Source organism: Aquarana catesbeiana, linkage group LG11, assembly GCF_042186555.1.
Source record: "Aquarana catesbeiana isolate 2022-GZ linkage group LG11, ASM4218655v1, whole genome shotgun sequence".
NCBI classification, from domain to species: Eukaryota; Metazoa; Chordata; class Amphibia; order Anura; family Ranidae; genus Aquarana; species Aquarana catesbeiana.
This window is the reverse complement of record NC_133334.1, coordinates 221,246,810-221,265,373: the sequence shown is the minus strand read 5'-3', so window position 1 is coordinate 221,265,373 and position 18,564 is coordinate 221,246,810. Positions and strand designations below refer to the sequence as shown.

At 40.7% G+C, this 18,564-nt stretch overlaps 1 protein-coding gene across 2 annotated transcripts in view; it reads right to left on the bottom strand.

Annotated features, from left to right (window-relative positions):
* DNAJC4 (DnaJ heat shock protein family (Hsp40) member C4) overlaps positions 1-18,564 on the bottom strand; it is a 56,253-nt gene that overhangs the window by 9,285 nt on the left and 28,404 nt on the right. For both annotated transcript variants that reach the window (XM_073605363.1, XM_073605365.1), the window contains exons 4-5: positions 9,134-9,360; positions 4,961-5,119 (exon numbers count right to left, since the gene is read on the bottom strand). In XM_073605363.1, coding sequence (XP_073461464.1) covers positions 4,961-5,119; positions 9,134-9,360 — 386 coding nt within the window. The remainder of the gene's footprint in view (positions 1-4,960; positions 5,120-9,133; positions 9,361-18,564) is intronic.

Genomic DNA, 18,564 nt, shown 5'->3' with positions numbered 1-18,564 from the left:
ATCAGATTCACTTGAAAATGGATGCATTAAAGCACCTTGAAGACTTCTGAAGACTGAGGAAGCAGCATTAACCACAAGGTTTCTGCCAAAAGGACATAAGGGACTCACTTTTGGGCACTGTTGGCAAATCATCAGCCATGAATAAATACTGATGATCCCCCATTCATTTAGATTGTTTATGTACTAATCATATAACTGTCTACTGGTGGAAACATGAAACACAATTTTCTTCCAGAACCTTATGTACGTCAGCCCCTCTTTTACTCTTTAAATATCTATCTCAGCAACCGTTAACATAGTTTTATGTTATCATTTCAGGATAAATGATCTATAATAGGTGTGCAATAAGTTCATGTTAATGTTAAGCTAAGGTGAAAATTGCAATAATCTACATAAGACTTTGCCGCTACTTTATGGCTCCTAGATGTCATATACTCTAGACCATATTTTTAATGTTAATAGTTGTACTGTGATATTAACATAATATCACAGTTAGGCATAGGCCTTAAGAAAGTTTTGTGCCTAAAATCAACATATAAGAGTATGTGCTGAAGACGTGCTGTATTCATTAGGATCTTAGTAGCAAGTACATGATGAAATAATCACATACAATCTAATTACCTGGCTTTGATTACACAATGTGACTAGAACACTCAAGCAAGTGTGCCACTACTTTCTGGCACAGTGGCGTATCATCCATGGGTAATCAATGAGGCGGTGCGGGCAGTTACAAGCACCGATCTCCCTGTATGGCTTTCAATGAAGCAGCTGAAATCGTTTCTCCTCCTCTCCCTCACGTGGCTTTCAGCTGCTTCATTTTTTTTTTTTTTTTTTTCTTCTTTAACATTCTGCTTAAAAATTTGTGAATCAGTACTGCTTGGACCTTGAAGAAGGGGACATACCCCGAAAGCTTGTCCTGAAAAATTGTATGTTAGTGCAAATAAAAAAAGTATCACGGACAGTACTCAATTTTCTCAGCTGCTTCATTGAAAGCCATATAGGGAGATTGGTGCTTGTAACTGCCCCCACCCTGCACTGATCATCCCAGACCATCCATCTGATTGCCCTTCCTTTCTGGGCTTCCCAGTGTGCTCCTCAGCCCCCCCCATCCCCATGCAGCACTCCCGGCTTCCCTCCTCTCCCGCCAGCTGCTGTGGGGGATCTGTCAGGGTGGAGAGCAGAGGAAGGGGACAGTAAATATGTAATTTACCGACCCCTTCCTTTTCTGAATAAGCAGAGTCAGTGATCACTGTGTTTACAATGCTTCAGTTTATGAATGAACAGGAGCCTTTGTCCCCTGTTCATTCGTCTTCAGTGCAACTGAAGCTGCAGACAAAGGGACTGGGGAATCTGTGTCCTCAGTCCCTTTCTCTGTCTCAGAGGGGGGATGTCAGGGGTCTGTTTAGACCCCTGATATATCACCAAAGCCCCCTAATAGGGCTGATAAAAAAAAATTGTAAAAAAATATTATAGGATTAAATTGTAAAAAAATATAAATCAAATTTAAAACTGACACTGCCCCCCCCCCCAAAAAAAAAGCATTGTGGAGAAAAATAAAAAAAAATTAACAAAAATTAAAAACCTATTGACACCGTCCACTGCCCCCCAAAGCACTGTGAAAAAAAATATAAAAAAAAATAAAACTGTAAAAATAATAGAAAATAAAATAATATAAACAAAAAACTACTGACACCATCCACTACCTTACTGTCACCATCCTGCACATACCACCCACTATACAAATAACAGTGCAGCGCTATGGATAAAATCTGCAGACTAACACATTGCTCATGGCATAAATAATGAAAGTCCCCTTAAATGTGGATGATAAGAAAAGAAGAGTAAACAGAAAGTAGTCTCCTCTACGGTAGTGAGGGTGCTCTCAAATATTCATAAGGGGCAATGCAGATCCGTGATTCCACCACCAGTAAGCCAAACCGCTCACCTCAATCAATGGACCCCTGAACTAACAGATGGGTCAGACAAGGCTTTCACCACTCACAGTGGTCATACATGGAGGCTTGAGTAGGTAGATCAATAAGGTAAGTTGTCACATCACTTTGAAGAACCGTACTCTGTTGCTCTTAATTTTCAGCCCAGAAATGTAGGAGCGAAGCATTGCTGATGCTGACTATTTGGGACCAGGTTACAGGAAAGAATAATCTAAAGCACACTTTCACAGATCTTCTGGAATGAGAGCAGCCCTGAGTGCAGGAGTCAGCTGTTGCAAAACTACAAGTCCCCATACCACCCATTGCCATATGCTCCACACCCCTCTCCTGCACATACTACCTACCGTCGTACACTCCGTACTGTACATTCCCTATTTAACATTACCACATTCTGCACTGCACTGCACTGCAATGTAAGTCATTTCAGACTCTATTTAACCACACCTCCTTTAAGTCACGACCAATATTTAGCCCAATTTACACCACACCCACTTATCGTGGCACCGCATGCAGCGCAACACATTTTTTTTCTTATCAATGCCTAAGGCCCACTTTTAATCTTGCACATGGGCCCACTGACTTCAAGATATGCCAATGTTCTGGTGTCTTCACTTCTGTTAATTTAAGAAAGTTTATTACTATAAAAAGACTTAGGGATGTCTCTCTATTGGACTCATTTTAGTAAACAAATGTTTATAAAATGGCCTTAAATAATTAACCTAGCCTTAAAGGAATATGGAGGCCACCTTTCTTGACATACTTCTGAAAATGTTGGTTGCGTTGCTGCCTATGGCTTCAGTACATCTTTAGTTAGCAACCTGAAACAAATATGCAGCAAGTGAAGTCACAACTCCTTGTCTTCATACTTGGTTTATTGGTAGCCCCAGAAACTAACTGTAAGCCTTACCCTTTCCTAACTCCAGCGTTTACCTAACACTAACCCTAATCTTCAAATCCATGCCAGCCCTCAAGTAACAAACATAAAAAAGACTTTGTCACATGAAGTTATTGAATCACTCTCTTAACAGAAGCAGGAGAACAATTTCCAGCCTGTTTCAGGAGAAATAACAAAGCATGGAGCTGCAAAGCAATCAGTGGAAGGTGCCATTTCAAAAAATTTGGGGGACCCATTTAGACTTGTTTGTTGCAGTAATGCATTGTAAAATAGGTTTTCACTGCATGTAACTGCAATGCACATACTGAGTTATGGTGCCATTCAATGTGAATAGCACAACAACCACTATGTGGTAGCAGCAAACATAAATGCAGGGCAGAGCATCACAGTGCAGGCATGTTGTGGTCCTCTGCAATCCCAAAAATGGATCACTTGTGGTTTTTCGTCAGTTGGTGAAATTTAGGGGAAAAAAAATCACACTCTAATTAAATCCATTGTAAGATTTTACTGTAGCAGCTTCCCTCATCTGCTCATCTCTATAACAAAATGGGGAAGGGTTGTGTAATTCCCAGGGGATAACTTTGAAAGCTAACATTATTTAACATTTTAGTTCAGAACACGGTAAGGCCTTGCTCACCGAGTGGTAAAAACAGGTGACCCCTGACTGCCTACCTAAAGAAGAACATGCAGCCGTTTAGGGCTGCACACATACTTTGACAGTAATTGAACCCACTGCCACGTTCGTCAGGCAGTAGTGCCCCAAAACACGGCCTATTCAAGTGAATGGTGCTGTGCTGCAACCACCTGCAATACACACAGTTGTAGCACGATGGTGTGACCTTTTCAGGGTTAAAACATATCACCTCCCAGCTGCCCTCTGAAAAATCCACTGCAGATTGCTTTTCAGATGGGTGCAAAGGGCTGCTGCCCATGTGAGCAAGATTTTAGTTACAAGGATACTGCATTTTACCAGAATCAGTGCTGTATTTACTGTATTTCCAAAAAATTTACTTGGCCTGAAAAAAAGAAAATGAACGCAGCCACCGCATCTAAGGGCTGGTCAGCTGCAATAGATTACATTTTTTTGTGTTTAGATATCCTTTAATACAGGGGTCCCCAACCCCTGGGCCGCAGACTGGTACCGATCCGTGGCCTGTCAGACACCAGGCCGCACTGCCTCCTGTATCCCTTCAGCTATTCCGCATGTGCTGGCTCGAGCCGAAGATTTCCCTGAAAGCACATAACTCCATAAATGCCAGGCAACTAATAGTGCCAATCCCTGGAACCACACAGGGGATACAGGATTTCATGGGCGGGACAGTGCCAATACCTAGGGACACACAGGGAGGGTACTGTTCTCCTCTGCTCATACACTGTACAAAGAAAACTGCATCTGGTGGCAGGTGAAGGTGGTAAATGACGTTGCAAGTGACTAGCTGCATCTAGTGGCAGGCAACAATGGCAAATGACACGCTGCATCTGGTGGTAGAGGACGGCGACAAGTGACATGCTGCATCTGGTGGCAGTCGACAAGGGCAGTAGACACTCTGTATCTGGTGGCAGGTGATAGTGGCAAGTGACACTCTGCATCTGGTGGCAGGCGACGGTGGCAAGTGACATGCTGCATCTGGTGGAAGGTGACGGTGGCAAGTGACACGCTGCATCTGGTGGCAGGTAACGGTGGCAAGTGAGACGCTGCATCTGGTGGCAGGTGATGGTGGCAAGTGAGACGCTGCATCTGGTGGCAGGTGACGGTGGCAAGTGATGCGCTGCATCTGGTGGCAGGCAACCGTGGCAGGTGACATGCTGCATCTGGTGGCAGGTGACAGTGGCAAGTGACACGCTGCATCTAGTGGCAGGCTGCAGTGACAAGCTCAGGGCTCCCACTGATTCTGCATTATGGTGAGTTAAACTATTTCATTATATATGACAATGTACTAAGACCAGCCACTCCCCAGACAACACCGCCATCAATCCCTGTTCCAACCCAACCCCGGGTCCTTGGCAAAAATGTTCTTCCATGAAACCAGTCCCCGGTCCAAAAAGGTTGGGGGCCACTGTTTTATTATACAATAAATTAAAATGTTACTGTTAAATGGAAACATTTAGTTACCTAAAAACAAAGAAGTGTAGATAGATGCTTGAGAAAACCATAAATATGCAACCCCAAACAATGTGTGTATTGCGCTCTTGTCTCTGCTTTGCAAAATCATTGTAATCCGACTGTGGAGGAAACTGCGACCAAAACCAACTGTCACTGTCTCTAGTGGACCTGAATAGGTTTTGGAAAGACAAAGAGGATGACCATTAGCAATGATGTATAAAACACACAAACAATTAGGCAGAAACAAACATTTATAGAAAAAAAAACAATAAAGAGTGAAAGAAATAGAGCAGCTGGAATCAGCATTTTTATATTAAATGATTGCTGACAGCTTGTCTCCAGTCTCATTATGCATAACATTGCATTCCTCTCTCTGCCCCTATGTGTCAATATCAAAGAGACAAGGAATTTCCTGGTATCACAGCATCTTAAAGATAAGAAAGGAAGAACAGAGTAAGGAGCATTAACAGCACATGGAAAGAATGAGAGTCAAATTAGAGAAAGTTTAAATAGAGAGTGAAAGAACAAAACAAACTGCAGGTCAAAGACAGCTGTCATTGTGGACTTGGTTTAAATGTGCAACTCTGCGGACGTCATCATGAGCCTGGCTTGTTCCAGACTAATGACTTAGGCCTGGTTCATACCTATGCATTTTTTAGTGCATTTTCAATTTTGCAGAAACACACTACAGTCCATTTAATATGGTTTCCTATGGATGCATAGATAGGAAAATTGTGACCTGGCACAACCACCGCGACAGGCCTCCATTCCTATTGTATAACATACAGAAAGAACAGTGGTCATTGGGACTTTAAATGAGGTGTAAAATGTATTGTATTGGGATTTTATGTGATAGACCAACACTTAGTGGTACATAATTGTGAAGTGGAAGGAAAATGATAAAGTCAATACTTTGTATTTTGTAGAAACACCTTTCGCTGCAATTACAACTGCAAGTTTTTTTGGGTCTCTACCAGCTTTGCACATCTAGAGAGTGAAATTTTTGCCCATTCTTCTTTGCAAAATAGCTCAAGCTCTGTCAGATTGGATGGAGAGCGACTGTGAACAGCAATTTTCAAGTCTTGCCACAGATTCTCAATTGGATTTAGGTCTGGACTTTGACTGGGCCATTCTAACACATGAATATGCTTTGATCTAAACTATACCATTGTAGCTCTGGCTGTATGTTTAGGGTTGTTGTCCTGCTGGAAGGTGAACCTCCGCCCCAGTCTCAAGTCTTTTGCAGACTCTAAAGCCTCGTGCACACGATCGGATTTTCCGACGGGAATTGTGTGATGAAAGGCTGTTGGTGGAAAATCCCACCGTTTGTATGCTCCATCAGACAATTGTCTTTAAAATTTTCCGCGGACAAATGTCTGTTGTCGGATTTTCCGAGCGTGTGTACACAAGCCTGTTGGACAAAAGTCCAAAGTACAAACACGGTCATGTAAACTAACATTCGTAATAGAGATTTCACATTCGTGACGCGGCAAATTATGAAATCTCGAAATGCAGCGCACATTCTCTTGGGATAATAATGAAGTTGCTTTGCTGGTGATACTGATGGAGTTCTGCCAAACATATTTTAAAAGGTTTTTATTTTCTAGTGATATCAAGAATAATATTATTATGCTTTTTTTTTTTTTTTTTTGGGGGGGCAAGTTACCTCAACACCATTATCCCGTAGTTTTTAAGATCAAAGATACAATTATGTTGGTGTCCCTTGTTAATTTTACATTCTATTTTTTTAAATGTAACTGCCTACTCCCAAACTGTCATTTGAAGTAAAACACAAAGTCAAGTATTAATCTCCACAATTTTTTTATTGTGCATTAAAAAAAGAAAATAAAATTAGACATGCTATCTGCCAATAGAACTTAACGAAAAAGTACATTCTATGCATCCAAAAATAGCGAAAATATAACAAATAAAATCATTATTCAATCAAAAAAGAAATGCTCCTCCTCCTGTTCCTGGACTGGACTGGACTAGGGATCAAAGCAATAACTCCAAGGCCAATAATAAATAACAAGTTATCTCCACCGATTCTGCAACATGTCTGGTTGACGAACGGCCATTCAGAAATGAACTGAAAAGCACGAACTGAAAAGCGTGAAATGAAAAGCGCAAAATGAAAAGCGCGAATCAACACTCACCAAACTTCTACTAACATGAAATTAGCAGAAGGAGCCCAAAGGGTGGTGCTAAAGAGCTGAAAAACCACGTAGTATGTCACTACGTTTGTGTTTGTTGGCTGACAATTCCTTGCCGTTTGTATGCAAGACAAAATCCAGGCACACGCCTTCGGACAAAATTCCAAAGTTTTGTCTGTGGAAAATCCGATCGTGTATACGAGGCTTTAGGCTTCATGTACACTGCTGCTGGGAAACGGACATTTAGGAACATTTGGGCGTTTTTTTCAGCTGCCCCTGAACTTTCCTCTATGTTATCTTATCAGTACATGTACACAGGGTCATTTATGTACTTTGCTTTTGGAAAGCAAAAAAATGCGTTCAGGACAGATGTTCAGAGGCTTTTGAAACGCCAAATGCCTGTAACAGCTTGCAAACCTGCGTAAATGCGGTAACTCGTGTTTAGCCGCGTTTCTTTTACAGGTGTTTTTAATGGAGATACATTTTTGACTATTTAAAAAAAAAAAAAAATTTACATTTTTAAAAACCGCTCCTTAACGCAGACGCGGCTAAACGCGACAAAACTGAAGTTTTTAAACGTTGTTTGCTATCTGTCAAGTTAAATCATTCAGGGGAGGTTTTAAAACGTCCCGTGTACTTTAAGACCCCTTTCACACTGGAGCGCTTTTGCAAGCAGCATCTTTGGGGTGGTGCGGGAGCGGTGTATACACCGCTCCTCCACAGACCCTGCCTATTGAAATGAATGGTCAGTGCTGCCGAAGCGCCTGCAAAGCGCTTCGGCAGCGCCGCAAAACGGGCACTATTAACTCTTTCCTCTGCCGCTAGCGGGGGTTAAAGCACCCCACTAGTGGCCGAAAAGTGCTGCTTTAACAGCGGTAAAAGCAATGCCGCTAGCACCCACACCACCCCAGTGTGAAAGGGGTCTAAGCCCAACAGGTTTTCTTCTAAGATTGCCCTGTATTTTGCTTAAGCCATCTTCCCATCAAATGTGACCAGCTTCCCTGTCCCTGCTAAAGAAAAGCAGCCCCAGAACATGATGCTGCCACCACCATGTTTCATAGTGGGGGTGGTGTGTTCAGGGTGATGTGCAGTGTTAGTTTTCCGCCACACATAGCATTTTGATTTTAGGCCAAAAAGTTTAATTTAAGTCTCATCTGACCAGAGCACCTTCTTCCACATTGTCTGTGTCCCCCACATGGCTTCTTGCAAACTGAAAATGGGACATCTTATGGCTTTCTTTCAACAATAGCTTTCTTCTTGCCACTCTTCCATAGGCCAGATTTGTGGAGAGCACGACTAATAGTTGTCCTGTGGACAGATTCTCCCACCTGAGCTGTGGATCTCTGCAGCTCCTCCAGAGTTACCATGGACCTCTTGGCTGCTTCTCTGATTAATGCTCTCCTTGTCCAGCCTGTCTGTTTAGGTGGACGGCCATGTCTTGGTAGGTTTACAATTGTGCCTTAGTCTTTCCATTTTCTGATTATGGATTGAACAGTGATTTGTGAAATGTTCAAAGCTTGGGATATTTTTTTTATAACCTAACCCTGCTTTAAACGTCTCCACAACTTTATCCCTGACCTGTCTGGTGTGTTCCTTGGCCCTTATGATGCTATTTGTTCACTAAGGTTCTCTAACAAACCTCTGAGGGCTTCACAGAACAGCTGTATTTATACTAAGATTAAATTACACACAGGTGGACTTCATTTAATAATTAGGTTACTTCTGAAGGCAATTGGTTCTACTAGATTTTAGTTAGGGGTATCAGAGTAAAGGGGGATGAATACAAATGCACGCCACACTTTTCATATATTTATTTGTAAAAAGTGTTGAAAACCATTTATAATTTTCCTTCCGCTTTACAATTATGTGCCACTTTGTGTTGGTCTATCCAATAAAATCCCAATAAAATACATTTATGTTTTTGGTTGTAACATGACAAAATGTGGAAAATTTCAAGGGGCATGAATACTTTTTCAAGGCACTGTATAATTACAAAGTGACATAAATGAGAATAGGAAGGATATATTACCAGTCATAAGTCTCTTCTTTTCTATTAGTGTGTGTTGTGCTATCTGCTCTGCTGGAGCTCTTATACGGACTTTGGGCTCTATAAACCGGGCCATTTCTCCGTAAAGCTTCTAAGATCTGATCATATTCCTTGCGGGAAGACTGTTTGCTCAGCACCTTATATGCCTCATTGATGCGTATAAACTGGGCATGGAGGAGAGGATTTGATGGATCACTGTCAGGATGGCACTAAAAAAAAAAAAAAATAACAGATCAAATAAATATGATAGCAGTGGCATGAAGAGGTACACCAAATAAATACAAAAAAATTTACTGTATATGTTAAACATGATACAATTTAGAGGCAATCTGTGGCAAAGCAAGACTCATATGTAAAAACGATGCACTCATAAGAACTTGGTGAAGCGCCGCTCCAAGTGCTGGGACCATAGTTAAACTGCTCCACTGCGAGGTAGGGTGCTGGTGTGCATGCTTATCCAGAAAGCTCTGCAATCAACAGAGAAATGCTGCACACTGCTGCTCCGAATGTACACTGTAATGCCCCGTACACACGGTCGGACATTGATCGGACATTCCGACAACAAAATCCTAGGATTTTTTCCGACGGATGTTGGCTCAAACTTGTCTTGCATACACACGGTCACACAAAGTTGTCGGAAAATCCGATCGTTCTGAACGCGGTGACGTAAAACACGTACGTCGGGACTATAAAACGGGGCAGTGGCCAATAGCTTTCATCTCTTTATTTATTCTGAGCATGCGTGGCACTTTGTGCGTCGGATTTGTGTACACACGGTCGGAAATTCCGACAACGGATTTTGTTGTCGGAAAACTTTATAGCCTGCTCTCAAACTTTGTGTGTCGGAAAATGTGTGATGGAGCCCACACACGGTCGGAATTTCCGACAACAAGGTCCTATCACACATTTTCCGTCGGAAAATCCGACCGTGTGTACAGGGCATTAGTGTTTGTTATAAAATGCTCTGCATAAGATTATTGCTGTGTGGCTAAGGAATTGCATTACTCACATTTGAGTACCTTTAGAGTTTGGCATCAGATTAGTAAATGCTGAAATAACTCCTATTGCCACATCCGTAGTTTGAAGATAGGAGAAAAGGGGAAAACTTTAAAGGTTCGGACTTTAAAGGCAAGGTCCTATCACACATTTTCCTTCGGAAAATCCGACTGTGTGTACAGGGCATAAGAGATTTGAAGAGCTGTCTCAGCCCTAGCTTCTGCCGCTAGCCATGGTCTGACGCATTTTACCCCGCCCCTGATCCCTATGACTAAGGTCCAGGGGCGGGGTAAAATGCATCAGGGGGCGTGGCTATTGGGAGAAACTGGGGCTGTTCTTCATATCTTATTGTTGTTCGGTGTGCGGCTTTTCTCCGATGTAAAAAGTTTCAGATGGACACTGTCAGCTACATGCTAGTTTTACCAAACTGACATTACGCATACTAAAGAATAAAAGATGTATCTTCACAATCCCAGAACTAGAATATAGCTTAGATTTGAGGCTTCCCAACAGGAGTGCTTTACTTCAGGATAGATTGCCTTTGTGTGTAATTTCTATTTATGCATCTCGGGACAGGGAAGGGGAAAGGAAGTTTTTAAACAAACTACAGCACTACCTGCACTACCGAGTTTTGCATGTTCTTCCTGTTTGAGTTTCCTCCGGGTACTCCGGTTTCCTCCCACACTCCAAAGACTTGCTGGTAGGTTAATGGTCTCCTGTCTAAATTGGCCCTAGTATATGTATGAATGAATGTGAGTTAGGGACCTTAGATTGAGGGCAGGGACTGATGTGAATGTACAGTATATAATATATAAATATAGTAAAGCTCTGCGTAAATTGACAACACTTTAAAAAGTACCTGTAATAAATAAATTAAAAATAAATATTTACCTCCTGACACGTTATTAGCAATTAAATATGCTGCAGCAGTAGACTACTGGAATGCAGTGCTTGTAATACATAGAGTCCTGTTAGATGGCGTGGCCCTAAACTGCCCAATTTGGCCATCTTGATAGCTCTATATCATGATCAAAGATCAGGCTGTTTAAGGCTACCCTAAGGATGCTGTCAGATATTTTATAACTTCCCTGTACAACAGGGACTTTCCTTCTCTCTTTTCAGTGAGAACAGCAATGCATCACCTGAGTGGTGTAAGTAAAGTCACATGATACTGTGATGGGTCTTGGGTCAATTAAGGATGTGCAGTTGTTCAAGAGAAATCAGCCCATCTATGGCCAACCCTATCCAGTCATCATTCCTAACATTATGCAAGATCGTAGTTATATTGAAAGCAAACATGTGATATATTTGTTTACCTCTATTTAGAGGTTTTAGCAGGTTAGTTTAGAAGGAAAAGGCAATTTCTGATTAGCTGGAAGGATTACACATCGATACTGATTTGATGCTATTACGGAATAAAGGCCGAGTGTCAGAAGCACAGTTTCTGTGACAGGAAATATACTCATTAGATGTGAGGTTTTCTAATAAAAGCTGGATGTTGCATCTGTTTTTCAGGTGTAATATTGTTTTTAGGTAACAGTGTTTTGCTGATTTTAAAGACTATGTTCACCTTTGGAAAAATTTACATGTTCCACCCGTATTTAGATCCCCTGATCCCCCCTTCCTGTGACAGTGGGTGGGGGGTTTTCTTCCCGCACCCGCTGTCACTTTTTTAAGGGGTTATTTATACTTGCTTCAAAATGTGGAATTGGACATTGGTCTTTTAACCACTCGTCGACCCTATAACTTAAATATATGGTGGCAAGGTGGCACTGCTGCGCCGGATCACGTACCTAGTACGTGATTTAACACTTCCGGGTTGGGGGCACACATGCCTGCTGCCCCCCGCCCGCTGTGATTAAATTTAGCAGGAGCTGATTTGTGGGTACCGTGGACTCAATGTCCGCTGGCACCCACCAATCATCCAGCACATTCAGAATGGCGTGACAGGAGGGAAGGCATGGATCCTTTGTTCCTGCAAAGCAGGGACATGGATCCATGTCTTTCCCTAATAAAAGCACCTCCCACAGTACACTAAAACACTGGCTAGGAACACAGTTAACCATTTGATCGCCCCTGATGTTTAGCCCCTTCCCAGCCAGTGTCATTAGTACAGTAACAGTGTTTATTTTTAGCACTGATCACTGTATTAGTGCTACTGGTCCCCAAAAAGTGTCAAAAGTGTCACTTAGTGCCCAACTGTCCGCCGCAATATCGCAATTCTGCTATAAGTCGCTGATCGCCGCCATTACTAGTAAAAAGTAAATAAAAATATCCCATAGTTTGTAGACGCTATAACCTTTGCACAATCAATATACACTTATTGGAATTTTTTTTACCAAAAATATGTAGAAGAATACATATTGGCCTACATTTATAAAGAAATTTGATTTTTTTCAATTTTTTTATTGGATATGTTTTAGAGCAGAAAGTAAAAAGTACTGTTTTCTTTTTTTTAAATTGTCGGCCTTTTTTGTTTATAGCACAAAAAATAAAAACCACAGAGGTGATCAAATACCACCAAAAGAAAGCTCTATTTGTGGGAACAAAAAGGACATACATTTTATTTGGGTACAGCGTTGCACAACTGCGCAACTGGTCGCTTTAAAAAATGCCAATGGTCCCAAAAATGTATCAAAAGTGTCCAATCTGTCCGCCATAATGTCGCAGTATTGATAAAAATCACAGATCACCGTCATTACTAGTAAAAAAAAAAAAAAATATATAATAAAAATGCCATAAATCTTTTCCTTATTTTTGTAGACGCTATAACTTTTGCGCAAACCAATATACGCTTATTGCGATTTTTATTACCAAAAATATGTAGATGAATACATATCGGCCTAAACTGAGGAAAAAATTTGCTTTTTTTTTAAAAAAAAATTGGGGATATTTATAGTACAAAATAGTGTGTTTTTTCAAAATTGTCGCTCTTTTTTTGTTTATAGCGCAAAAAAATATAAACTGCAGCGATGATCAAATACCACCAAAAGAAAGCTCTATTTGTGGGAAAAAAAAGGATGTCAATTTTGTTTGGGTACAATGTTGCATGACTGCGCAATTGTCAGTTAAATAGACGCATAGTTTTATTGCAAAAAATGGGCTGGTCATTGAGCAACCAAATTTTCCGGGGGTGAAGTGGTTAAAGGGACAGGAGCATTTTTTTTTTGTTTGTTTTGTTTTGAGGGTTACAACCACTTTAAACATGAGTCAATGCATCTCAAAAGCACTTGTAAGCATACTTTGACTTTATTCTCAATAAATAAAAACAATAATATTAACCATTTCAGCCCCGGAAGGAGTTACCCCCTTAATGACCAGGCCATTTTTTGCAATACAGCACTGCGTTTCTTTAACTGACAATTACGCAGTCATGCCACTTTGTACCCAAACAAAATTGATGTCCCTTTTTTCCCACAAATAGAGCTTTCTTTTGGTGGTATTTGATCGCCTGTGCATTTTTTTATTTTTTGCGCTATACACACAAAAAGACCGCCAATTTTGGAAAAAAAAAACCAATATTTTATACTATCTGCTATAATACATATCCAAAAAAAAATACATAAAAACAAATTTGTTCATCAGTTTTGGCCAATATGTATTCTTCTTCATATTTTTGGTATGAAAAATCACAATAAGCGTATATTTATTGGCTTGTGCAAAAGTTATAGCATCTAAAAAATAGGGGATACATTTATGGCATTTTTATTTATTTATTTTTTACTAGTAATGGCGGCGATCAGCATCGGTATTAGGTGTGAACCCAGCCTAACTGTATGAGGGACTGTGTGACTGGGGAAACTCATAGATCCCTCTTCCTGCTTAGCAGGAAGACAGATCTCAGTGTCATCCCCTGACAGAACGTTCTGTCCCTGCGGTAGAACGATCGCGGGCGGCCGACGGGCATTTCTGGCCAATCGGGTGGTGCGAGTGCCCACGAAAGCTAGTGCACGAATCACCGTATCAATACGGCGATTCGCGAAGCAGTGCCACCGTGCCGCAGTACATCTACGGTGGGTGGTCAGCAAGTAGTTAAACATTCACGTTTGAGTAAAAATCTTCTAAATAACTGACTGCTGTCTGACAGCTTAAGGGCACTCACACTTATTCACTGCAAAAATGCATATGCGTTTTTACAGCAATTTTGCTGTGATTTTGCCACATTTGCGGCGCGGTTTTTAAAGGACATGTGACTCCAAAAATGCATCGCCGGCATGCTTTTGACAGTTTTACTGCGTTTTCCATTGCTTTCAATATGAAGGTGTGTTTTTGGTGCGTTTGCTTTAGCTCCTAAAACATACACCAAGATGCAGCAAGCAGGATTTTTTTCACAGCAATGGAAATGCAACGCCCCAGTGTGAACACATTTATTGATTTTAAAGGGAAGCTTTTCTTGAGCTTTTCAGGTGCTTTTTTTTTAACGCAAAAGCGCTTGAAAAACTCTTCAGTGTGAAAGGGTCCTAAAGGAAAATGTGACATTTGCTAAAAAGATATAAACAAGCTGTTTGGTAATAGAAGGTTATAATGAATTCAGTGGTCCCTTGATGGTGCTCCTGGCTCCTTCTCTTCTGTGTTTGCTCTCATAACAAGCACTTGCTATGGGGGCAGTAGAGCTGCATGATTCTGGCTAAAATGAGAATCACAAGAGTAAAGATCTTGATTCTCTCACGATTCTCGCAGCGTAACATCATCTTACACATTATAGATAAAAATTGGGCTAACTTTACTGTTTATTTTTTTTTTAATTCATTAAAGTGTATTTTTCCAAAAATAAAGCTTTTGAAAGACCCCTGCGCAAATACAGTGTGACAAAACACATATTGCAACAACCGCCATTTTATTCTCTAGGGCAATAATGGCGAATCTTGGCACCCCAGATGTTTTGGAACTACATTTCCCACGATGCTCAACTACACTGCAGAGAACATGAGCATCATGGGAAATGTAGTTTGAAAACATTTGGGGTGCCAAGGTTTGCCATCACTACTCTAGGGTCTCTGCTAAAAAATATATACCGGTATATAATGTTTGGGGGTTCTAAGTAATTTTCTAGCAAAAAATACTGATTTTAACTTGTTAGCAACAACTGTCAGAAAAAGGTTTAGTCTTTAAGTGGTTAAAATGCCCTCACCTACAGACAGAAGTTCATTCCTTTGATCTAAAAAGAACAAAATGTTACAATGTTTCTCTTTATCTTCCCCTAATATGTTGTGATAAACTTGGCAGGCTGCCTGAACTCTCTGCACTGAGTTGAGTAAATGCGGTGTTAAGATCACGAGGGGGGTAGAATCGCGATTCTTTAACGATTAATTGTGCAGCTCTAGAGGGCAGGTGTGTGGGCTCGATCCCAAGTAGGGTTGTGTTTGTCCATTGACACACAAAGTGTGGCTCGACCCCACCCCCCACTCTCTTCTCACAGGATATGACTGACAGCAACAGGAGCCAATGGCTCCTGCTCTTCTCAGCCGATCTTGAGAGAGCAGAGAAGACCAACAGATAAGTATTTAGTGTGGTGAAGCAAATGGCAAAACGTTTTTTAACCTGAAAGCGGAACTAAACCAACATCATAAAAAGCTATTAATAAATGCTGTATTGCATGCTGTTCATACTCACTCAGTCACTATGAGATTTGTTTTCTGGATTCAGCAAAAAACCTGGTTGATCCTGCTGTTCTCTATATCCACCCCCTGTCCATGTCCCCAATTCAGCTAGGGATTTTGCAGAGCTGTGGAACTCTGAACTCTGCACGTGCTCAGTTTTCAGTGATTTTCTATGCTGCGCATTTCCTCACTATCAAATCTTAGCAGCCCATGTGACTATAGAGTCACACATGTGGGCACATACACAGTGGTGAATTACAGCCCACTCCTTCCCTCCTACTCCATGCCCACTAACCAGCTAAACCTAATGAGAGTGGGATATTACATGTGGATTGATGGAGGCTTCACTTCCCTATTTTTCTAGGACACAGGATGGAGGGGCATGACACAAGCCTGTGACTGGCAGAAATCCACCCACACCGTGTTATTGCCAAAGAAATAATAAAGATTTGATTTCAGATATATATTTGTATGATCATTTAAAACAGTTTAATGATATTAGTTATTTATTTTTACTCTGTGTTCCAAAGGCTGTTTTTTATTTTATTTTGAACATGTGACCAGCAGCAGAGGACTAGAGGCTCCTCCTGCTTATGTTTCCCTGCAAACAGGCTGGAAAAGATCTACATTTATTTTTTTTTTTAAATTAAAACAATTACAGTGCCATTATGCCCATACAGAAATAGAAGAGACAATGTAAAAAACAGTGTATGTTTAGTATCACTTTAATGCAAGGTTTCCCTTTGTACTTTTAATTTTTAACCCTTTTTGCACTTAACTTTAGTGCTATCTCATAGAGGATCAATAACTTGCATTTTAAATGTCAGCAGTTCTCTTAAATAAGACATCAGGGGTGTGATGTTGTCTGATGTCTTCTCTGAACTCCTCTGAAACAAATGGAGTGCAGATCACTTATGAGTTTTACTGCGGCAGGTTGGCTCTGCTGCGCGAAATCACGTTATTGTACGTGATCTCGTCAGACTTGGCTAGCGGGCACGCGCGCGCGCCGCGAGCTCCGTGAGTCCAGCCGCGGGTCCCGTGGACTCGATGTCTGCGGGGATACCCGCGATCTTCTCACGGAGAGGAAGAACGGGGAAACGCTAATGTAAACAAGCATTTCCCTGTTCTGCCTAGTGACAGGACACTGATCACCGCTCCCTGTAATCAGCCCCTCCCCCCTCAGTTAGAATCACTCCCTAGGACACACTTAAACCCTGCAGCACCCCCTACTGGTTAACCCCTTTACTGCCAGGCACATTTACACAGTAATCAATGCATTTTTAATCGCGCTGATCGATGTATAAATGTGAATGGTCCTAAAATAGCGCCAAAAGTGTCCGATGTGTCTGCCATAATGTATCAGTCATGATGAAAATCGCTGATCGTCGCCATTACTAATAAAAAAAATATATATTAATAAAAATGCCATAAAACTATCCCCTATTTTGTAGACGCTATAACTTTTGTGCAAACCAATCAATAAACCCTTATTGCGATTTTTTTTTTACAAAAAATATGTAGAAGAATACGTATCGGCCTAAACTGAGGAAAAAAAATGTTTTTTTATATATTAATTTTGGGGATATTTATTATAGCAAAAAGTAAAAAATAATGTGTTTTTTTTCAAAATTGTCGCTCTTTTTTTGTTCATAGCGCAAAAAATAAAAACCGCAGAGGCGATCAAATACCACCAAAAGAAAGCTCTATTTGTGTGGAAAAAAGGACTTCAATTTTGTTTGGAAGCCATGTCGCAAGACTGCGCAATTGTCAGTTAAAGTGACGCAGTGCTGAATCGCAAAAAGTGCTCTGGTCTTTGGCCAGCCAAATGCTCCAGGGCTGAAGTGGTTAAAGTAAAAATATTTAAAACAATACACTAGATAAAGTTAAATAGTAACCAATCAGTCTGGATGAAGTTGCAAAGCCAGATCTATTGTAACTTTGTTTCATATTATAAAAGACAAGTGTATCTACACACTAAATCTGATTTGTTGATGAATTTGCGTGCACAGGAAAAAGACGTCTGCCCTTACAGACACATTACTTATCAAAAACTGTGACAACTGATAGTCGCATGAAAACAGAATTCTTTCTGACACCATGATGGGGGATATATATAAAACACAGTAAAAGTGTTTTAAATTTTCTTATCATGTATAGTTATTGTGAGCGAACATGTTAGTACTCATCTTGCTTATTGTATTAATCAGATAAGATTCCACATTGTTTAACTTCGGAAGCAGCAAAGATGTGCTTAAAGCTGAACTCTTGGCAAACACTAACAGAAAAAAAGACTAAACAGGACTTTAAAGGTACCACACCACTAATGATATATGTATAATAATATCAAACACTTTTATTCCATTTCAAAAGTTTAAAAATCCCAAAAGGAAGAGAAATAATTGCACACATTGTTCAGACATCATAAATACATAAGCATGCTATCGTTGTGCTAAAAACAATCTTAGTCTTAAATTAATACACAACGCGTTCCACAGGTGCAAAGCCTGCTTCTTCAGGAAACTCAAGACTTCATAGTTATCTTGATGTGCAACTAAATAAAATCAACAACAGGCACAATAGCGGATTCCTTAGATGACGGACACAAGATCAGCTGCCCGAATGGGAAAGAAAAGTCATTCCTTAGTATATGAAGGAGCAGGCAGATGGCCCAAAGTTAGCAGCACTAGATCTCCACCCCCCAGCTCTCTCCATCTGTCTCCTCACGCATTACCAACTTATTAGCAGACATATCAGCCTGGATGTCACATCACTTTCTCAAACTCATCCAAAACCGAGCTCATGATATTTCCTCCCTCA